Source organism: Symphodus melops (assembly GCF_947650265.1).
Source record: "Symphodus melops genome assembly, chromosome: 9".
In the NCBI taxonomy this organism is placed as follows: Eukaryota; Metazoa; Chordata; class Actinopteri; order Labriformes; family Labridae; genus Symphodus; species Symphodus melops.
In genome coordinates this window covers 11,071,760-11,095,214 of record NC_136699.1, presented here as the reverse complement: position 1 = coordinate 11,095,214, position 23,455 = coordinate 11,071,760, and the positions used below count along the sequence as shown (strand labels likewise).

At 42.2% G+C, this 23,455-nt stretch overlaps 1 protein-coding gene across 1 annotated transcript; it reads left to right on the top strand.

Moving 5' to 3' along the window:
• The first annotated feature begins 496 nt into the window (after positions 1 to 496).
• atg2a (autophagy related 2A) lies at positions 497 to 23,381 on the top strand. Its single transcript, XM_079352655.1, has 42 exons — positions 497 to 1,095; positions 1,445 to 1,607; positions 2,371 to 2,520; positions 2,624 to 2,726; positions 4,327 to 4,471; positions 4,809 to 5,021; positions 5,169 to 5,268; positions 6,663 to 6,827; positions 7,566 to 7,708; positions 7,941 to 8,019; positions 8,261 to 8,510; positions 8,684 to 8,825; positions 9,096 to 9,194; positions 9,557 to 9,712; positions 9,893 to 10,166; positions 10,678 to 10,750; positions 10,875 to 11,049; positions 11,145 to 11,287; positions 11,969 to 12,081; positions 12,192 to 12,349; positions 12,809 to 12,941; positions 13,077 to 13,261; positions 13,347 to 13,427; positions 15,119 to 15,225; positions 15,319 to 15,411; positions 15,574 to 15,644; positions 16,403 to 16,479; positions 17,129 to 17,299; positions 17,436 to 17,562; positions 17,881 to 18,104; positions 18,190 to 18,419; positions 18,555 to 18,690; positions 19,033 to 19,260; positions 19,377 to 19,478; positions 19,684 to 19,768; positions 19,956 to 20,109; positions 20,237 to 20,306; positions 20,422 to 20,504; positions 20,652 to 20,773; positions 20,888 to 21,042; positions 21,227 to 21,385; positions 21,534 to 23,381. The coding sequence occupies exons 1-42, from the start codon at positions 925 to 927 to the stop codon at positions 21,768 to 21,770; spliced, it is 6,045 nt and encodes a 2,014-aa protein (XP_079208781.1). The 5' UTR covers positions 497 to 924; the 3' UTR covers positions 21,771 to 23,381.
• Positions 23,382 to 23,455: the final 74 nt, after the last annotated feature.

Sequence of the window (23,455 nt, the reverse complement as noted above, 5' to 3'; positions counted from 1 at the left end):
GGAATTGGGATGTAAGGGTTCAGTTCATGAGCCTCTTGGGAGATTGTGTGCTGTTTAGGAGAGCCATCAATAACATCCTGATAGCATCTGAAGTCTTGTCGATGCATCTGGTTGAAGAGGGGTGTTACTTGGCAGAATGACCTGAACACCCTCGGTTGGGTCGCTTGGGTGAGGGTGTCTGATGAAAACACCCACAATGTGTTTATATAAAAATGACAGTTTTTAGCTATAACTGAATAATTAATAAGTATAATCGATAATTAACCATTTAGCAATATTTTAAGCAAATATCACAATCAACATAACAATATGATAAGCCTACTGTAAAAACCTTAACAATTATGTTTTTCCCCCCCTACCTTAGATATGTTTTCTTTTTACATTTGTTTAAAATTCCAATGTTAAAGTTTGAAATTGAAACTAACATCAAGAAGGCTTCTCATAAGTGTCAATTGACCTTACAAAGATGGCGTCTGGTTGGCGTCGTGGATCCGTTTTCCGGATTTTTCGCCTTTCGTCACTTCGATGCGTGACGCACGTACGTTCACCATACCATCAGTTGGCGTACGATAACAATAAACAACCCTGAAACAAGAGATACGCAACAACAGGACCTGTCGCTTGAATTCGACACATTCGTGGTGAAAATATGAGCCGAAACAGCAGCAGACATTTAGAGTGACTTCTCGTCAGGTATCTGGGGAGTATTGAGGGTCCTGACACAAAGGATTTTCGAGCTTTTTTTTGTCAAGCCTAGGGGAGAAGCAGGGTTACGGTTTACCCCTTCCTCCTGTAGCTAGCTGTGGCTCATTCCTTGTTTTTGCACACTTTGTGTTAGTTTGTTATGCAGTTGCCAGAGGACTGTACTCGCACTCGGTCTCCTCCGCCACCTCTTCGCTCCCTCTCCCCGCTCTCTCTGGCCCTATGTCTCGCTGGCTTTTCCCCTGGTCAGGCTCAATCAAGAAGCGGGCCTGTCGGTACCTTTTACAGCACTACCTCGGCCACTTTCTGCAGGAACGACTGAGTCTGGACCAGCTGGGCTTGGACTTGTACAACGGCAGTGGAGTAATAAAAGAGATCAACATCGATGTCTGGGTGAGTGTTTTGGCTGTCAACTTCACCGCACAGCAGTCTTTTTTGTCGGACTCGTGCACCCTTGTCTGTTTCGCAACTGCTCTCGAGTTCAACAACAATCTCCAGTGTCATGGTCACAGCCTAGCTCGCATTTCTTCGAGGAAATGCACTAGTGAGAACACATCACCAGCTCAGCAGACGAAATCCTTATCTTCTTAGTGTCTTTAAATTGTGTTTACTTATATTTCCTCTGCCATGTTGGCTGTACACTTCCTGTGCTTCATGAGCCTGACATCAGAGTGACAAGACAAATATTAAAACTGTGTTTACTTTCTTTCTCTTTGTATCGCTTCCTCATCTTTCTCTGCAGGCGGTCAATGAGCTTCTTGAGTCTCTTGGAGCTCCTCTGGAGATAGTGGATGGCTTTGTGAGCAGCATAACAGTGACCATCCCTTGGCAAGCTCTCTTGACTGATCACTGCACCTTAGAAATATCCGGTCTTCAGATAACATGTCGACCGAAATATCGCAACAGTAAGTTCACTTAAAAACCACTTTAGTCAACCTGGGGGGATTCACCATGAGTGAGTAAGCATTGGCCAGACACAGGATGAGACAGGAGATCTTTTAGGGCTTCATTGGTTCTTCTATTGCTGTGTTATTGATGAGTGTGTGGTCCTAAATCACTACAATTGTAAAAATGAGTCTGTGCCTATTATTGCTGTTCTCTCAAACTATTCATGAGCATAGATAAGTGTGCTTTTTGTACGAGTTGATGTTAAATGATAAAGTTCTGCAGAAAAAGACGCACATATAAGGTCTGACATTTGTGAAGAAGTTTGTTTCTTGGATTGTCAAGAAATTGACATTGTGGAAGGGTATTATATTTCACATTTTAATAAGTCGGTTAAAAGGCCCATTACATATTTATCTATAATAAAAAACGACTTCTCTAAAAATAGTTCTCTTGAATATTTGTGAAAGAATAACAGCAATTCTGAGAATATCATATTAATCCATAAATGTCTAATTGTTGTTAAAGGTCTAATAAGATGTCAATTGTTTGACACATTTTCCTACTGTTGGCTTTGAAGAAGCAACTTAAGTGTCCAATTTGTGAGTTCTTAAGCATAATTCAAATACACAGGATAACAAATGCTTAATTTGGAAGTATTGTGTGCCTTACAAAGTTATGCAGACATAATCTAGACTACAAAGAGTCATTGTAAAGCCTCTACTTGAAACATCAATGAAGTGCAGAAATCACTCGATCTTATGTTATAATGTTTGCACTCAGGTGGGGTCTGGGACTCCCAGGGCTGGTCATCGAGCATGACGTCCAGTATGCAGCTGGCTCAGGAGTGCCTGAAGGACCCCCCAGAGGCATCAGAGGAGCCACCTGCCCAGCTGGAGGGGCTCGAGATGTTTGCACAAACCATTGAGACGGGTGAGTCCTTGTAAAGAAGTCAGTATGTCAACATCATCATTCGAATGATAGAAAACAGTTTCAACTAAACTTGGCATGCCTTTCTTGTGATCTGTATTTACAGTCCTTCGACGTATTAAAGTCACTTTCATAGACACTATCGTTCGCATCGAGCACCAGCCCCTGGACCTGGAAACAGGCGTAGCCTTAGAGGTGCACATCAAACGGTTGGTCTCAGAGATTTACTGCAAAGAATCATTGTTGTTTTTCATTTAAAGCACCTGCTTCAAAATGTTGTGTTGTGTATATAGTTTGTATACATGTGTTTTCTTTGTAAGTCATTTTAAACATTTATTTTTAAACAGTTAACTTGCTCATAATACAGTATGTTTATAGAAATCCTTAAAATAATTTGAAAGGATTATAGTGCTCTCGAAATATGATTCTGTTTCAAAGTTTAGTTGTTTTAATTGGAATCATTTTAATGTCTGTTTTTTTTATCTTGATTAAATAGAAAACATACACTGACATACATCATCTTACACATAACCCTTTTGAGACCTTATCAAAAGTTGTTTAAATATGTTTAAGATGTAGTGTTTGTGCACATTTGATTGTCACATCTGGAAACGTGCAGGAACCTTTCCCCCTTTCACTTTAACAGCAGGTTAGTAACAGTGTGATGTGGAGCGTCTTTGTCCAGGGCCAGTTAAGAACGAGCACTCTGAGAAGTGGGCCATAAAGACATAAAAGTGTCCTGAAGCCCTGTTAGAGAGGAATACTAGCAGACACATAGACAGGCTCTAAAACACCTGCGGATGATGCCAGACAGGCTGAGCAGAAACGCAACGATCAGCGTGTTTCAAATCTTCTCTCCTTTTTGACATTTTGTATCTCAGAGCTAGAAAAACCTTGTTCACTGTCTGTGCGTGATAAGTAATATCCAGAATCTTTGATTGCAACCAGGATGAGAAAAAGAAAATTCCTGTTCTCTCTGCTCCTCGGCAGATAAGGAGAAGAAGCCCCTGCTCAGTTATTAGCACTCCTTGGTCTTGCATTTTTAGAAAGCGTGTGCAGGTCATTTTAAACAGGGTCAGTATGAACGAGTCCGTCCACCTGGAGGGGTTTTTATCAATGACTGCAAAAAACTTCAGGAGGAAGGTGTCGTCAATATTGGATGTGAAGGACAAGTCACCTTGAATTTTCTAGATTTGTGAAGTGGCTAAAGCGTGTTTCTGGGAGGATTTTATTTGAGCATAGTTTTTATTCTGGCAGACAAAACCAACGATTCATCTCATGGTCGTCAACACTGAGTTTGAGTGACTGAGTGACATTAGTGAACTGTGACCCTGTTGAGTCAACTCAGGACGGTTGTGCAGATCTGAGGTCAGCGACCAGAAGGTTCAGCTCAGAAACTTGACTGTTAACAGAACAGCTGGTCTGAGTGTAATGCTGCAGCTTACAGAGGTATTGGTTATTACACTGAGGGATTCACTGAGCTGTACATCAGACACACAGACCTCAAAGTCAGTAATCAGACAAATACCAAGTGATGCTCGTACTGACCAGTATGCCATCGTTGAATATATACATTTCAAACCCTGCGTATAATTATCTGAATTGTTGACAGAGTTTCTTATCTTGTGGTACTTTGAGTTTTTTCCCTCAAAATGAGATGAAATCCAGTTGGTTTTCTGTCACAATGCAGACAAGACGTCTTTATTTGTACAAGAACAACATGCTGACTTTGGCCTCACAGTTCTTAACATCCTTTCATCCAACAGTGATATTTGTGTTATTGTAATGTGTCTAATTGTTTGTGTCCAGGCTGGAGTACTTTGATGAGGCAGTGCGTGATCCAGCCAGCCAGACCACCTTGCCTGTCGACATCCACCAGCCTCCTGCCTTCCTGCACAAGATCCTGCAGCTGAGCGCTGTAAAGCTGTTCTACGACAATATGGGCATAGTACAGGTGCATAAAAAAAGCCTTGTTTTCTTTTGCTTGTTGTTCTAAAACTTTCCTATTTTGATTCAGTTGACTAAAAAACTAAAACACTGAATTTATCCGAGGCATTTCTTGAGTAAAAACTCTAAATGCGAACTACCAATACTGTGATTTATTCATTTTTGAGGTTTGAGGAAGGTAGTTCTATAGACGTTGCTCTTCTCTTCATGAAAGATGAAAAAAGGATTATCGTAGAGAAAGGAAATACATAACAGACAAGAGAAAGAGACAAGTGCATGTGAGACAAACCAAAAGATTTATCTATTTAAAGATGGGAATGCTCACAAATCTCTCTTCATTTTAGGGCCGTCATGAGGAGGAACATCCCGAATCAGCAACAGTTAGTGAAGGAGAGGAAGAGGAAGAGGAGGAGGAGGAGGAAGAAGAAGAAGAAGAGGTGAAGCCCCAGGCTTCTCCTGCCTGTCCTCCGTCTCAGCCACTGCTTATTGGAAGCTGCTCTGGTTTCATCGAGACCACCGTCAAGATCAAACAGAACGACATGCTGCCAGGACCAAAGGTGTGTGTGTGTGTGTGTGTGTGTGTGTGTGTGTGTGTGTGTGTACGCTTGCACGCTTGCCTGTGTGTTTGTGTGCAATAAAACGTGCTTCAGGATTAGTAAAAGCGGCTGTCCTCTCATGTTTTCCCTCCATGTTCTGTTCATCAGTTGGAGTTAGACGGGAAGGTGGGCTGTGTCCACATGCTGCTGTCTCCAGATCAAATAACTCATCTGACAGACCTGCTGGCAGCGCTCTGCATCGACACAGGTATGATCAAACACAGCCTAAGGGATAAACTGTCCTTTATGCCAGGCTAAGGTTGCACACACCATTTCAGCCTGACGTTTACCACCTCGACACTCCACACATTTTCAAAGTGAATTAGAATAGACAGGCAGCAGCAGCACAGTTACTCTGCTTCAGAAATGAAAAACATCACATACTAAAAAACAAGATAACATAAGTCAACATTTAAAACGTCTACAATCAGATGTCCTCAAAACCCCTTGTTCATGTTTCCAGGGAGACCAGCACACGAAGATAACATGAATTATGCAGTTGATTTTCAAGCTGAGGAAGCAGCACACTTAAAAGCTGTTCTTCAGATTTCAGTATAGACTTTAAGGGCACTTCATAGGAATAAGCCCTTGGAGCAGAGAGTGTTATCATACTAAAAAAATAGAAGTCATGTGCCTATTTGATTCAAGGTTGTTTGTGATTTGGTTGTTTTTGCTTTGGATGATGATAAAGGATTAGTCTGAGTGAAGTCAGTCATGGGGAGGTCTGTTATGATGTCACAAAAAGCATGTTATTTTCTGTTCACAAAGTAACACAACTACGTTGCTTTATCTATGTATGAACTCAAGAATATGTCCACGGTTGTCTTTATTATCACTGTGAGACGGCACTTTGTCAGCAGTAAAACATGCATCCATCGGGCCGGCTATAAATACAACATAAACACACTGAAATTAGTAGAAATCCACTGAACAAAAAAGACAAAAAAAACATCACTGGCCAACAGTTAGTCAGTTAAAAGTCCAATGACAAGCGTGACAATACGTGCGTGTTGTGTTGCTTTGTCCACCATGCTGGCAGGCTGTATCTGGGGCGAGACAGAAACAACTTCTATTCCAAGAGCTAAGAATGACAGCAGTCAGCCAGGATTGACTGAGACTTCTCCAGCCTCTGTTTGTGTTTGTTACGCCATTCAGGGTCAAACCTGCACTCTTTCCACACACATGTTACAAGTTTTTAGAGCTGGGTGACCTATACGTAGAAACATAGGAGAGCTGGAAGTGGGCAGTGCTCGGGTATTTACACTACTGTGCAGCCTCAACAGCCTGGTTATCGATGATAAAAGGAAAGATAATTGATTCCAGAAATACTAACGAGTTGGAACTCACCGAGCTACCATTTCATTCTTTTTCTTAATTTTTGTGTTTAGAACTTTTTGCTTATCGAACATTTTTTATGCTTGATTGGTAATACATACTTTTAACCCAGTGAGAAGCAGGAGATCTAAATAAATATACTTTGGCACAGACAATAAGTCTGTTTCCTCTGAAGTTCTGATCAACTGTAACCTCACGCTCTTATCATTGATACATTCTCCTCCCAGACCTATGAATGAATCCCTTTCTTTGTGCCCTGTTCTCCAGAGACTGAGACTAAGTGTGGTGGCATTCACAGTCGCCCGTTAGACTCAGACGACCTGCGGTTGATTGAGGAGGACCTCAGTAAGCAGCTTGGGTCCAGCCCCAGAGACGAGGAGTGGGACGATGATCTCGACATGGAGCCCTACGTCACCACTCTGGAGAATGGAGGTAAGAAGAGAGCAGCAAAGGTCAGCTCATAAACTGACTGGTTCTAGATCAGTTTAGAAGCCTCCTGCCTCTGTGAGGGAACATAGAGAAAGTTGTACTTTAAATACACATAAGCAGTCGCACAATTTAAATAAAGGTGAATGTAGAGCCTTCTACTCAACTCATCCTCTACGGGTCTGTTGAAGGTTCCCAGCAGCAGCTAAAAGAAGCAGCTTTCATAAACTTTGCTCCAAAGTTATGGAAACGTTGCTTCTCGATGTCAGGGAAGCTGGCTCACGAAATATTTTTAAAAGCACGCTCAAAACGTACTTCTTGACTTTAGCATTTTGATGTATTCACGCTTATTGTGTTGGCAATAGCCAGGCACTTTAAACCATATATGTAGAATATCACAACATTTGTCAACCTAGTGACCAGCTGAAGGTGACCCTGATGTTAATTTTATTCCTTTTTAATTAGATTTCACTATGGTCACTTCCTTTTTTTATGCTTTTATTTTTTATGTTTTTCATGTTTTATGCTAATGTTTTGATTTCTTGTTTTGTTGGAAAGCACTTTGACCTACATACTTGTATGTAAGGTGCTATACAAATAAAGCATTTTATTTTTATTGTTATTAATATACATCTCAAACAGCAGTCTGTCTTATGCCGGGCTCACACTGCAGGAGTTTGGCATTAAATGGATGAAATGTATGTTTAATATAAATATAATGTATGTTTCTGTGTTTGAACTCAGAAATGTTTTACTCAATGGGTCCAGCTGGGATGAACAGTAGCGTGACGTCTGTGCGCTCTGGCAGCGAGCTATCAGATAGTGATATGGAGTCATCTACACAGAGTATATCCAGCTTCACACAGCCAGCAGTGCTGTCTGCACAGGTACTCACTGTTTGTGTGTCTGTATAATGGCTATCATTTAGTGCTACTAACAATCTTTTATTATAGATTCCTGTTGTTCTTGTATTCTTTTAACAGCATATTGAAAACTGTAAAGCTCATCTTTCTTTATGGAATAATGTCCTGTCCTGTTTTAGCCAACGTAACACTGAAACTTGTAACTGTAGTAATGAAGTCTGAGGGAATCTGATTTGAACTTTAATTTCGCTGTCAGGGCATGGTGAACTGTCCCAGGAGGTATCCTGTAGCAGGCTGTCTGTCGAGTTTACCCCAGTCAGGCATGAGGACCAGAGGTAAAACCACCGCAGGCTTCTGTTTCTGAAATACAGTATTAACGATTGTACGAATCCTCATTGTGGTCCTTAGTTGTGATTCTGACCTCAAATGTATTTTCATACATTAGCCTGTTTGAGAAATGACCTGCATGTTACTGCTTCACACGAATGTATGACCTTTTACAAATCATTATTTCATCCAAGTATATTTGGTCTATATGTTCATTAAAAAGGCACATCTCCGTCCTCTTCTGTGCAGGACGCTCACACGGCAGCCAGGCGGAACAGCTAAAGCCTGATGCTTTGTTACGACTGACACTTGGTGGCCTCACGCTGACCCTGCTGCAGGAAGACCCCCCCTCTACGCCAGAAGGAGCCTTGTCATTAGCTCAGGTGTCTCAGGTATTCTTCAGTGAGCTGGTGTTCTTCAAAGATAGCATGTTCAGCGAGAGAGACTTCCACCATCTGAGAGGAGGCTTTGCCAAGGCCTGCCCACACTCCCACCTCAGGTAGTAAAAACATTGAGGCATGTTTTCTTTAGGAATTTAAAATTGTATGTGGACTAAGACAAAGACCCCCCCCCCCCCTAATTTCCTTTTGTTGTTATCAAATACAAACACTCAAATACTGTTGTTGAGAGTGATGGTGTAATCCTCTTCTTCCTCGGCCACCTGTCTTTCAGAGTGACAGGAGCAGCGGTGCAGGTTGCTTGTGAGATGAGGAGCGGGAGACGCCACAGTCGAGCTGTGACCTCCGACCTTTCCTTCAGCAGACTGGAGCTGTTAGAGTGCCTGTGGGAGGACGGAAAGCCTCAGTACAGCGAGGTAGAAATACTAATTGATCAGTCTGTGTAGCTTTGTGGCCAACTCTGTGGCTGTTTTCCCGCTACAAGATCTAACTATATAACTATATCTTCTTTTGTCCCACTGTTTCTACAAGACTATAGTTTGCCATTACCCTTTTCATTGCAAAAAGTACAATGGGTTAAGAAGGCTCCAACAGCTCAGTGTTTGGATGCTACTGTTGAGTCTGTTCTTTATCTTTCTTTATATAAGAGGTCATGAAGCCACTTTAAAAATGACCCTTTTTTGCAGCTGCTTCAGTTCCAGAAAGCTGGTTTGTTTACAGTTGGAGCAGCAGCCAGACCATGTGCACAATTACACTACAGCCTCACTGAAAAGCACCTGCGCAAGGTATGACTTTATAAACCCTTTTTTCTACTTGCAAAGTGTTGTTTAAGTAGTCTGTTTGTTCTTTCTACTAAATAAGTCATGTATTTAGTGTCTTAAAGGCTTCTTGCCTCTGTTCAACATGGCAGTGAAGAGAGTAGGAGAGAGGAGAGAGGTATTATAAGGAGTCACAGGAAACTGACCGTGCAATGCTTTTAATCACTTTTAATGATTTTACTTTGATGGCTGAATCAGGTGTATGACATCCCTCACTAAAACCTTTAGGTACCACAAGCTGGCTAAGCAATGTTCTTAAGGGGTAATAAGGCACTTTGAGCTCCTTGACGGACATTCTCAAGACATGCTTCCTGTGTGTGTGATTACAGGGTAAACAGCGGGTGGTGCGGCGGGAAAGTGTAGTGCGGGTGGAGCTGGCGGAGCTGAGTGCCGAGCTGGACCTGGATATCATCACTCGTCTGGGGAGCCTGAGCAAAGCCTTCAATCACTGTCCCACACAGACCACAGATCCAAGACTCATGCAGGTGGATGATTGCTTCTATATAATCCATCATAAAGAAACTAAATAAACATCCTTAAAAATGTAGAGCTGTTACTTAACGTAGTAGTTACTAACCAAATGAAAGCATAACCCACTTCAATGGCCTTTAGAAGAAATGCATAATAACGCATTAAATCTTTTTCCTGATTTTATTTTCCATCAGACGCAGAGCACTGAGTTCTGCTCCTCCTTCACCCTCCTCTCCCCCCACGCCGTCCTCAGACTTCGCTTCCCCATACCTGACCTGCGGCCCCTCCCTAAGCGTCGACCTCCGACCCAGAGGACAGTGCGACAGGAGACCTTGGTGTTGGAGCTGACAGAGCTGGAGATAAAGCACCAGGAGGCCCCGGACCTCCAGACTGAGCAGACTGCCCCAGGACAGCCTTGGGCTCCCTGCCTGACCCAGCTGCTCGAGGCCTCCTTCACTGACCTGCATGGTGGGAACAAACACAGTGATATCAAGCAGTCACACTGACTCAAACCAATGGCTTAGAATACTGTAGATGATGTGATTTTTTTTTTTTTTCTGTTGCACATATTTACCAGGATCATCATCATCATTCTCATGTCCCTGTGAGGGGCAGAACATAAGTCTTCTGTCAGGATAGGCACAGGCCAAAATAAACCCAGAAAAATAGAACGTCAAGTTGAAGAAGGAAAATCGAAACATCATGGTCCCTATACATTTACTTACATTTAAACAATGTTGAGAGAATACTGTTAACTGTCAAACTGTTTTATTATATGCAAAAATAACCTCTGTTCTTGGTTAATAGTGTACCCTCAGGTCTTTTTAAAGTATCTGGTACCTCACAGAGTTAGTGGAAGTAGCTTGTTGTTGAAGGTTTCCTGTTATTAACGACACACTCTTTCATTAATAGATTTCTCCCAAGAGCCTTTTAAAAAAGAAAAATATAGACGAGGATCTGAGGTGTTGTGTCTCCACAGGCTCATATGAGGGCTGGGAGGGCGGCTCTTTCCCCTGCATCAGAGTGAAGAAGAACCGTGACTCTGTGCCAAGGTGAGCGATATCATCTTTAAAAGAATCAGATGTATAATTCAAAAAAAGTCTGTCACGCAAAGTGTGAGTTACTGTTGAGTGTTATGCTGTTCTCTAATTTCTTCTTCCCTGTTGCTGTAAGCAGGTTATCAGTGCGTGTGCGTGGAGGTGAAGCTCAGGGCCCTGCAGGAGGCCTGGATGGGATTAACCTGGGTCTGATCAGGGACCTGGGGGCTGCCTTCTTTGAAAGTCACTGTGAACTCAACGTCAAAACCAGCTCTCCATTCTCCTCCAACCGCACCATGTTTGAGACTGAGGAGGTGCACTGACTCTCAGAAACAAAGGGAAGCATTTCATTCACTGGTTTTTAATAAAGATTCAGACTGAACTCGTCTCTTCACCTTCCCTGCTTCAGATGGTGATTCCAGCCGACCCAGAAGAGATGCGTCAGTTTCAGGCACAGTGTGTCGCTCAGTGTCAGTGTGCTGTGGACATCAGCCTGCCGCTGGCCTTCATCCTGCTGCCCAGCAAACAGGCCTTCCAGAGCATCTACAACAGGTACATCAGCTGGACTTTATGATAACATTATCCAGGTCTTAGATCAAATGTTCGAAATGATATTCAATCGAACGTCAAGGTGCTCAATGGCAGCCAATACAGTCAATATTTTCAGCTGGAATGGAAATAGGCCTTTTCTATTGTGATAAATCAATGATATGACCATGTAAAAATACTCAAGAAGGAGGCACGTTGTTTCAAATATACCACCTGATCCAGACTGCAGGCAGCACTAAGACTATTGTAAACCGGTGAAGTCCCTGCAAGCTCTGCTGAACAAACAATCTGATTACCATTTCTGATCCATCTCTACCATTGTTTTTAGCGTAATGTGTTATATAAGAAAACGTGTGTAAGTCAATATGTACTTTAATAAAAACTGTATATCACTAACAAACCTAAATCAGGCCAATATCTCCTAATTTATTAGCTTGGCTTCTCCTACTGTGTTCTGTTCTTTTGAAGAAAGCAAGAGGACCAAGTTAGAAAGAAAAAAGCAAAAGGTTAAGTGGTACAATATGCTGTTTATCAGGTTTTCTTTATTTTCTACCTCTTGGACTGCTCAGAGTTTTAGAAGTAGCTTGATCTTCCAGCTTTGTTCTCTTTTCATTCTTTATATCAGTCTTAAGTCCTGCAGCAGATGTTAAATTGTTTTCCCTCACCCTTACCTCTGTCCAAAAGAATTAATAATGATCTGTTGATGTGGGAGCCTCCTCCACCGTCGGCCAACAGCCCAGACCACAGCCGCCATCAGCGGGATGAGTTTCAGCTCTGCAAGTCAGCCTTTAGACTGGGTGAGTGAGTTTGACTGCTGTGATGGGAAAAACTCAAAAAGTACACGTAGATATGTTAGACATAGTATAATTGAGTTTAAAATAACATGTTTTCTTTGTCTCTTGTTCAGACTCTGATTCAGAAGAGGACGAGCCTCACTTCTATTTGGCCAGTGAATCCGATGGAAAGACACAACAGCCAGCTCCCCGTCCCAACCACAACCTCAGCCTGCTTTCCCTCACCGTGATCATCGGCAAAGGTCGCCTCCAGGCCAGAACGGACAAGAAGGTGAGCCACATGGTCGATAGCAGCAGTGATAAGTCATGTTTGCTCTGAATCATTTCTTTCAACCAGAAATAACATTTTCTTTAAAAACAAAAACAACAAAAAAACAATCATGGAATTGTAAATAGTTATGCGTGCCTTGTGCTTTTGAAACATTGATTCTAATAAGGGACAGAGTTTTTATCAGAATTAGAATCAGAGTCAGCTTTATCTGCCAGGTATGTTTAACACACAATTTAACTTTGGTAGACTGTGCTCTCTCTGTACAATGTAAACATTAAATATTAACATTTAAATAAAAATATAAACAATATGTACAACAGTAAATAAGATAATAGTGCAGTGGTGAGTAGTGCAAAAGGATGAGGATTTAATCACAATTTCAATGTTTTCCCTGCTTAGTTTTTGAGCGTTCTATTATTTGTGGTTTGTAACTGTTTGGATTACTTCTTACTGATTCAGGAGGACCAGAGTCATGGGGAAATTGTACTTGACCTGGAAGGGGGGAAGATATTTAGCGTTGCGCAGCACCAGAACGACCCCAACCTCAGCTTCCTGTGTCTGGAGAGCAGACGAGTGGAGCTCTACCATCGAGGTACCCATGGTCCTGTGGCTTTCAAACATTTAATATAACATTACATCTAGTTCCCTCTTAAGATCAAGTCTAGGTGGATTTATGTTACGTAAATAAAAATGGTAACATGCATCATGTTTTATGACGCACATACAGCCGTGGTCAAAGACACCCCCGTCCCACAGCGACTGGAGATGCCAAACTTCACTCCTCCAAAGCACTTGGACCCTACCATCTACCCAACAGAGGTGGGGGTGAGCAGTGTGAGCGGGAGGGAGGGCGAGCTACAGATGTTGTCAACAGCTATCAAAATCACGCTGGACTCCCACAGGAGTGTCAAGGTACAGTATGTCCGCCTACATTCTCAGATGTTGCATCTTGGGTAAGGTTAGAATTGGAAGCATTTGGTTTCATTTGTCCTTGTAGGAGTTCCTGGTTGCCCTCCGACTCCAAGGTGCTACGATGCGACATTACATGACACAGACTAATCACAGCTGGCATGAGCAGGTGAGAAGCACTGCAGGACACTATGAGACAGAGGTTCCCGCTCTTGCACATTCAGCATCTCCTTCTTAAAACACTTCTCTGAACTCTCACAGTTACTGGCAATGTGACTTGCATTTCCAGTCATGTATTATTTTTACATTTCTGGGCATTGCAAGTTGTTTTTCTTATTTCTTACCTTACTTGCCAAATGAAAAAAATAGTGAAGGGAAACAGCAGGATAATTTACAACTCTCTTAGATAGAATACTGATTTAAAAAACATGGTCTTGGCCTTCAAAACTGAGAAGTGTTTTTTTTCTGTCATTTTTTTTTTTTTTTAATTGGATAATTTTATTGTGTTTAAAGAGCGGGATCAGGACAGTTTAAAAGACAGACACACTCACACCTGCCTGCGTGTACAGATTTGCAAACCGTAGGTACGGATTAGCAAACAGTTGTTAAACTTGTCTTAAGTGAGTAGAACGGTTTTTATCAAGACGCCACAAAGCCATGAATGGGGGGAATCGTAGCTGCACAAAACAATAAACAGAACGGCATGTGAAGCAGACGGAACTAATGCAACTAATGCCTCTGCCTCCCTCTCTACTCTCAAACAGGGGCCACATCATTCTTTCTATCTTTCTGGTCGCCTGCAGAGTATACAGACCTGCAACTTGTAGGGCTTATGCGAGGTGCACGCAGAGACGGAGATTGATCATCTACGAGTTCACTGGTCTTAAATGATGGTTATATGGGGGGAAATATAGATGGGAAACAGCACGCTGCATGCCACACACGCCCACTCTGTAAAGTCCTTCTGTTATATGAGAATGTTATATGTAATGTAAGCCAGCAGTGGATTAGTAATGGTACAATTGGCAATCCATTGCTATTCTGAATCGTGGGTAAACTACACAGCTGTGGTTTTTACTCAACAAAAAAAAACGTCATGATACTTTGATGTTTTCTGACGACATAAATCAGAACTACCTGTGGCTTCGTCATTCTCTCATTAGCTTTAGGGAAAACGTTGTGGGGTGGCTGTGGCTCACCGGGTAGAGTCGGTCTTCTCTCAGTCTCAACCAGAAGGTTTGGTTCTATACCCAGCTACTTTTGCAACATGTCGATGTGTCCTCGGGCAAGACACTTAACCCCAAGTTGCTCCCACTGCTTTATTAGCGTTGTTTGAATATGTATGAATGGGATTAGTTACCTCTCACTTTACACAGCAACCTCTGCCATCAGTGTGTGACTGTGTCGGTGTGACATGGGGTGTAAAAGCGCTTTGAGTAGTCGGAAGACTAGAAAGGCATTACACAAGCTCGAGGCCATTTTCCATATAGGAATCATCAGATCCATTGGAAAAAAAAAATCCGGAGAGAGTTGGTGCAGACGACATGACCAGGAACACTAAACCCTCTGTGGTGGTAGCTGCTGTTAACATTAAGCATGCCTTCCCTCAAAATCAGCAGCCCTTCCAAAAACATACACTTATTTTTTCCTTTTCTTATTCCCAGAGATAATAAATCTATAACTTTGGAAGAATGATTAAACATGACAACTTACACAACCAGATAGATTTGTCCTGTTTATTATCACATGTGCTAAGAAAAGCAAACCACACATCATGCTGAAATAAAACACGGTGGATGAGTTTTAAAATGTTTGTCATTCCCTGATTTCTTCCAAACTAAGTCTGTTTGTTCGTCTCAGCTCGTCGACTTCCTGGATGTCATTGATGATCCTATCCTGGGATACACATCACCTGCCGTCATCACTGTCCTCCACACACACCTTGCTACCTGTGCTGTCGACTACAGGTCTAAATCTCAAATAATCTTTGTTAAAATAAAACAGTGCTCTTTTTTTTAAAAATTGTTTCTGACCCTTTTTTTCCTGCGTTGCTTTTCCAGACCTCTGTATCTGCCCCTGCGAATGTTGTTCACAGCCGAGTCCTTCTCCCTGTCCAGTAACATCATCGTAGACACCGCCACCTTCCACCTCAGGTACGTATCACCACCTGCTGAACACAAACATGAACCATTAAACTGAACAAACTCTGAAAGAATATCAAGTAAAAAAAATAATAATGATATCATTGTTACAGTGAACGTTTCCATTGTAGCCCTCCGTTAGTGTGACATGATTTGTTTCTTTGACGTTGTTAGATTCATCCTGGATGACTCTGCGCTCTACCTCTCTGACAAATGTGAGACTGACACCGTGGACCTGAGGAGAGGTAAGGCACATGTACTTGTGTGTGCTGTTTACACTCCCTGAATAGTTTTGCCTCTTAGTACACGAGTCTGATAATGAGTGTTGAATTTTGTGGTTTTGTAGCTCTCATGTTTCCATTTCTATCCAGCAAAACCCCCCATGTTAAAGTCACTCTGATAATGTTTCTGCGATGCAGTGTGGATGTAATGCCTAATCCTTTTTTAGTTTGGCTGTTTTTATCGGCTCTTTATTGAACCCTGTGTGTAAGATTTGGTCTTTCTCCAATCCTTTGAGTCTTGCTTCTGGGACGTTTCAGCCTCTTGAGCCAAAAACTGATGTCACATAGGGTCATGATGAGAGGAGCACAAAAACAAAGTCATGGTCATCACCTTTGTTGAGATGATAGAATGAGCTACATTAACTCGTGGGTTGTGTTTTTAATGTAAAAACTCTTCAAACTAGTCCTAGGTTCTGTGATTATTATCAGCGCTCTTATTTTGGTAACAGTTAACAAGCTGAATCCTTTTATCAGTGCTGATTCTTTTACAAATGATCAAATGTAAATCAAAAAGGCAACTTTTACTTGTTAAGAATCTTTAACATAATTTTCTCTTTTTGTAAAAGTTTTTGTTGTTGTTGTTGTTAAACATTGTGTTTCAGTCAAAGTGTTGAAGGAGGACGTCATGGTGTTAGATTAGGACCGGTGGTCATGAAGTAAACAAGGATCAAACCAGTAACCCGCTGACTAAAATAAACCTTGTGTGTCCTTGTGTCACACAGACTACGTATGTGTTTTGGACATTGACCTGCTTGAGCTGGCCATCACCACGTGGAAAGGCAGCAATACAGGAAAACTTGTGAGTACATGTCATCTCTTTGTCTACCTGTGTTTTCTTCATATTCTCTCAGTAGCCACGAAGCAGAAGAATGAGCAGCAGGAGAAAATGTAAACATCACAATTGAGTTCAATATCCCTCAGAAACCACAAAAACTTCGCCTTGCTTCACCATGATTTACTATCAGCCTTCGTACAGCAACAACATAACTTCCTCCCCCACCCCACAATTCAAAAACTAAGGTTAAATAATTGAACAGGTACTGACGGACTGAGGAAACGCTATCTTTTGGTGCAAAAAATACTTCTAAATACATAACAAATGGTGGACAATTGGCATCTTCCCAACAGTTGTTTTTTTCAGTTTTCTGAAATTTGGTTGTGAATTCAATCACTTGTATTTTTTTTTATTTGAAAACAAATGTAAACATTTTCAAATAAAAAAAAATACAAGTGATTGAATTCACAACCAAATTTCAGAAAACTGAAAAAAACGACTGTTACAAATGTAATTCAGATGACAGGTGTGTGTATTTCATGAAGAAAAATGTAAAGAAATATAAGATTGAATTGTCAAGAGTTTTTTTGGATGGATGATATTGTCCCCCTCTATTCTGACTGTCTGGTTTTAATTGAACATGCTCTCTCTGTGTCCTCCCTTTGTGCTCCAGTCTCAGCCTCTCTTTGAGCTCCGCTGTTCCAACAATGTGGTCCACCTTCATACCTGTGCAGACTCTTGCGCTGCCCTGGTCAATATGCTGCAGTATCTCGTCTCCCAGGGTGACCTGCACCCTCCACCACGACACACTTCACCCACCGAAATTGCTGGCCAGAAACTACCGGTAAATCTGGGTGTCAACTGGAACAAAATGATGTGGTGTTTTACAGCTAGATGAGTATATGAAAAACTACCTTCATAATAGTAAGTGATTTCCATAATCTTTTTTCTAATGTTTGTGAGATGTTCTGTCTTGTTAGCTGACAGAGAGTCCTGCGTGCTTGCAACCCTGCCCTCCAGCTGAAACTGCTGAGATCAACCAGTACGACCTCGCAGACGCCTTAATAGACACCGAGAAGAGTCACCGAGAGGAGAGTGTAGATCCAGGTATGTAGGAGTCTATTTTTTTTTTTCTCTGCACATCACAGCAAGATATGGTGTGATACCAGTTCATATCGTCTGTGGATTTATTTAAATGTATTAATGAATGATGAACTGTAGTTCGACCTTTGTCCTACTAGTTGCATTTGTCTTTGTCTTAGTGAGCGGAAAAAAACACATTTAATACATTAAACTTCCAGAACAATTCAGTCTTGTGTTAGAAAGGTTTGTACTGTCAATGTGTGCTCAGGAGGTTTTTATTCCACAAATCTTTCTGTGTTTTTGTTGATAAACGGACTGATGGTCTTCTTTGTGTTTACACAGATTCCCCTTCAATGCAGAGAGGCTCACCTGTCTCCGTGTACTTGTTCCCGGGTGAGGCTTCAAAGAGAGGTCCCTCCGCCCCGTTGGGGGATGACTCTGAGCTTGATAGACTGGTTGCCACGGCAAAGGAAGCACAAGTAGACATGATGTCAGAGGAAGGCTCCGAAGGCTCAACCGACAACGATGACTTTTGCATCTTGGAGGCTCCTGGCATGGGCATTCCTGTGAGTTTGCTCCTCTTTCTTCCTTTCCTGATTGAGCCAGATTTTTTTTTTAAAGTAAATCGTAAACACATTGGATTTGTTGCAGCCCAGAGACGGGGAGCCTGTTGTGACGGTGCTGTCATCAGGCCCCATCAAGGTGAAGGATAGTCACTTCTCGAGGCCCCGAGGCAGCTCTGACCTGCTCCGAGCCCCGAGCCGCTTCCCTGTTCCCCAGAGCAGGGTGGTGCTGCGGGAGATCTCTGTGGTCTGGCATCTTTACGGGGGCAAAGACTTTGGCGGCAAGCCCATGTCCATGCATGCCCAGAATGCAAACAGGTAACAAGGCCTCAAGGAGGCTCTCAAAGCACAGAAATTCAGATTCTCTCACATGTATAAACAGTCCTCATCATTATTTTCAGTTGTTTTTTTCTCTAACTCTTCTTCTTGGATGAATCTCTGTCCTTTCTTCAGAGGTCGTTCAGTCTCTGCTGGTGTCCGAGGATCTCCGTCCCGCTGCGCCGGTTCCTCTCGTCCCCAAAATTTGTGGCGCTGGGCAGGAGGCAGCGGGCGTCAACACACACTGCTGATGGAGATCCAGCTCACCAAGGTATTAATGAGGCATGTGTTTGGCCTCTGAAATGACCTCAGTAATAATGAGTGAGTTTGTCTTAACACAGATGTAAATATTTGGAAATACCGTTCCTATTTTATTGAAGCATAAAATGGATTTCCATGTCTGACACAGGTCAGTTTTATTTGCTAGGTTAAATTGACCATATATCTTATTCAGATTTGTGAGTGAAATCTCATCTTATTATTGGCTAGCAAATTCACATGGGTATTCCTCTGACGATTCAACAGGAATCTAAACTTAAATTCCCAATTCCCCTTTTTAAACGCATATCAGTTTCCTGGTAGATCTCTGTATTTCTTCTGTTTTGTCCTCCAGGTGTCCTTCCAGCATGAGTCCTACCCGGTGGTCGTAATAGGGCAGGATAGCGAGGGGTCAGTAGCCGCTGCAGTTGGAGTTTGTCCTGGTGGCGAGCAGCCCCTCTCTAGGCAGGTTTTCATCGTCCAGGAGCTTGAGGTTCGAGACCGACTGGCTTCCTCTCAACTCAACAAATTCCTCTACCTCTACACCAGCGAGAGCATGCCGCGCCGAGCCCACTCCAACATGGTGAGACGGCAGGGCTTTCCTGTTGAGAGAGGACGGAGGAGTGTCCAAACATGTGAGCTGGATTTGATACACACTTTGAGACTAAGTTGTGTTTATCTTGTGTTTTCTTATTCCAGCTGACAGTAAAGGCCCTGCAGGTGTGTCCAGAGTCTGGCCTGGGTGGTCCAGAGTGCTGCCTCCGCATCAGCCTGCTGCCACTACGACTGAACATTGACCAGGTGATTTAGAATCCCCACATTCCCCTTCAGATTAACATTCCTACCTAAAATTTTATGGTATCAAAGTGGAAATGTCAGTTGAGAGTTTGCTTTACAAAACATCCTGATTTGTCACACAAATATTTTTATCTTATTAGAAATCAAATTTAATTCATTCCATCATCCCTCCAGGTCTAATAACCTTTTTCTTTTGTCTTCTGCTCAGGATGCACTGTTTTTCCTGAAAGACTTTTTCAGTAACCTAGCTTCCTTTGTTAACCCTTACCTGCCCGTGGACCCTGCAGCTGAAGGTTAGTCTAGTCTTGGACCATTGAGTGTCAATTCTTTTGTTTCCCTTATTTGCAGCTTTTGTGGACAATGAATGTTAACGTATTTGTTTGTTTCCTCTGAAGTTAAATTAGGAGCATATGATCAAACGATGCTTTTTAAACCTGCTCCAGTATTTATTTCTCTATCCTTATGTCCACGTATCTCCAGTGAAGGCTGATCCCTCTCAGAAGGCTTCTGAGGAGGGGGAGTCTGCCGCTGGTCTGGGACCTGACCTCACAGCTTCTGTTGAAACTACCTACAGCGAGCAGAGCTCCTCCTCCGCTGACTCCACCTCCTCTTCTGAACAGCCCATCTACTTCCGGTCTGTAAACTCTAATTTACCTGGAGGCTCAGAAAAACTCTCCGAAAAAAAAAAATCACGACTTAAGTAAAGCTTCTAATTGATCATCTATAATACAATCTTCTCTATTCCACTCTGCTACTTTCAGGGAGTTTCGTTTCACCTCTGAAGTGCCTATCTGGCTGGACTATCATGGCAAACATGTCGTCATTGAACAGGTTAGTGGTCTCTCAAAACGACCAAAACAGCAAAATAAAGATATCTGAAGGGTTTCTGTTCATGTCTCTGGCTGACTGTGTTGTCACTCTCACTCTGTCCTCCCATTTCTCTCAGGGAACGTTTGCAGGTATTCTGATCGGTCTTGCTCAGTTGAACTGCTCGGAGCTGAAGCTGAAGAGGCTCTGCTGCAGACACGGGTACAAGCACACACATCATAAAAGCACAGACACATTTCTGTTTGTCTCTTATTTGTAACGTGTCACTATTCAGTGGTTTGTGACTTTTTAAGACAAGATCACTGGGTTTTTAAATTATTTTCAACTTTCTTCTGCAAATCTTCTTAGTCTGCTCGGTGTGGATAAAGTGATCCAGTACGCTGTCACAGAGTGGCTCACAGACATCAGGAAGAATCAGCTGCCTGGCATTCTGGGAGGTGTTGGTCCCATGCACTCAGTTGTCCAGCTGTGTGAGTTGACGATACTCCTAATTTAACATTGTACACAGTTTCTTTTTATTACTTACCGTACTTTATTTATCTATATTAAGCCTCATTCATTCACCATGTGTCGTGTTTCTCCAGTCCACGGGGTGAGGGATCTGTTCTGGTTGCCAATAGAGCAGTACAGAAAGGATGGTCGTATAATTCGAGGTCTCCAGAGGGGGGCAGCATCCTTTGGCACCTCCACAGCATCTGCTGCTCTGGAGCTCAGCAATAGGCTGGTGCAGGCCATACAGGTACTAAGTCTGATGGGTTTTGTATATCTTGGGTAAACAGAAGATTAAAGTTATATCTTAATGTGTACGAGAATCTTTTTCAGGAACTGATGATATCAAATCAAGCTACTCAGTAAACTCTTCTTCTGAAATATTTAAAGCCCCCTTATTTTTACCCCTTGTTGATGTCTCTCTCCTTTTTTAGGCCACAGCAGAGACTGTGTATGACATCTTGTCTCCAACTCCCCCTCTGAACCGCTTCGCCATCACTGAAGGCCGAGCCCCCTCTAGTCGGCCTCGCCGAGCCGCTCAGCCTGCAGACCTCCGAGAAGGAGTGGCAAAAGCCTACGACACCGTCAGAGAGGTTGGTTCACTCGTACTGTCTATGACTTTACATCCTTTCAGATATGAAAGAATTATTAGAATGGCGTGGATTTATCAGAAGCCTGTTTTCATGTGTGAATGTAAAATATCCTGAACCATTCAGCATTTATGTTTTCTCTGTACCACAGGGAGTGATTGACACAGCTCAGACCCTGTGCGATGTAGCATCCCGTGGCCACGAACAGAAAGGTCTGCCTGGTGCTGTGGGCGGCGTGCTGCGGCAGATCCCGCCCACTGTGGTCCGACCTTTAATCGTGGCCTCTGAAGCCACTTCCAATCTGCTTGGTGGCATGCGGAACCAGATCAAACCAGATGCCCGCAAGGAGGACTTCCTGAAATGGCGTACAGAGGAAGGCCAAGAATGATGACAGCCTTTTTATGTCTGCATGAGAGGGAGTGTGTGTGTGTGTGCGTGTGTGCACGTGCGTGTGCATGTGTGAGAATGTATTTGAGAGATAATGATTTGGGAAAGCTAAGGAAGCAAATCAACGGCTTGAATGTGTATTTGCATTTATGTATGGACTAATGAGAGTCAGTGTGCGCTCCAATGCAAAAACAAAACAAAGACTAACGACTACTGCAGTTACTGACATCCAGTGTTATATGTGTCTCATTTAACATAGACTTAAATCACCATTCAGCATTCAACTTACGCTCTCCTTAAACTTCTCCTTCTCAGTGAAATAGACTGCAGGTTCTCCTTAGAACCAACATATCACCATCTACTGAACTTATTTTCAACCCAACTAAGGGCAGGTAGAAACATCACTGCTGGGGTTTCAATGTTGGAAAGAAAAAACGCAGATTTGGGAACTTGTTGAACCATGAATTGCGCTGCTTGAACCAGTTTCTTTACTGATTGAAGTAGGGATTTCTGGCACATTGTCTCCTTTGTGTATGGTGCAGGGAAGGGAAAAACACAGAGTTAATACTTGATCGATACTTTCAGTATAAAAAGAAACTGTTTTGTGAGGCCAAAAATCTAGACTATTTTATGAACATTGGTGAAAGGGGTCAATACATTCTCACTATTTACTAACTGCAAACAGCATCACCTGAGAGGATCCTGTAGATTAATCAAAACATCCCTTTTTTTGCTGTAAGAAATTAACAAGTTATGTGACCTGAGCCTTTTTGTCTTTTGATGCTCATAGTGCAGACCTGGAGAACATTTAAATGAAGTCTCCTTTGCAAACACCCTCCAGATGTTGGCTAATGTTTTCACCTGAACTCCACAACTTAATGTCATCGGTTCAGCGAACTGTTTTTTGTTGTTTTTTTTGTGCCATAAACCTTGCAGAGTGCCCTTTTTATTTTTGGTTTGTGTTGCCTTCCTCAGTCCTGTACCCCTCCTACTACTTTTATATAGTATGCTGGCTCATATTGATCCACACCAGACTGAATAGAGACCGGATCACATGAAGCCTCTTCACTCTGTAGCACGTTGGATTCTGTCAAAGCTTCACATAGTCAGGTTGGCAATCGTAAACTTTCAGATTTCAGCGAGTAGTTCTTCTACCTGCAGCTCATTTGTGCTTCTCTTGATGAACAGTAACAGATCGGAGTGAAATAACCTGTGTCAGAAATGCGTTTTTAGTTGCCTTCCTGTTTTGTTTTTTTCAATCTTTCTCTTTTGTTTTTTATTTTGTTAAAATATAGGTATTGTCATACTCATTTTCAAAAGAAGAGTTGAGTGGATGTGAATCTGGTGACATTCGAGGATGAAAAGTAAGGGGGGGTTAAAAAAAAGTTTTACATTTTTATCTTTTTTGATTAATAAGTGTAAGGGATATGTGATTCTCTGTGTGTAAGTGAGAGTGTTTGTGTGTGCGCACATGATGCATATCTGTGAAGGTGACAGGTTGATGCTTGTTACTTGTGTGTAATTACTATTTACTATATCATAAACTGTATGAATGACCTGTATAATACAAAGGCAAGAAGTATACAAAATTAATTAAAAAAAATCAATGTCATCCATGCCTAATAGTTGTTGTTGCTTATCAACAACGGTGTTTGTCATTGTTAGTGGAGAAGTGTAATTAGTAAG

What these genes read in the sequence shown, in the direction of transcription:
- atg2a (XM_079352655.1), top strand. Translation starts at nt 925, where the DNA reads ATGTCTCGCTGGCTTTTCCCCTGGTCAGGCTCAATCAAGAAGCGGGCC. An exon ending in CACCACTCTGGAGAATGGAG is followed by an intron (nt 6,828 to 7,565) that starts GTAAGAAGAGAG and finishes GTTTGAACTCAG; the next exon opens with AAATGTTTTACTCAATGGGT. An exon ending in AGTGGAGCTCTACCATCGAG is followed by an intron (nt 12,942 to 13,076) that starts GTACCCATGGTC and finishes ACGCACATACAG; the next exon opens with CCGTGGTCAAAGACACCCCC.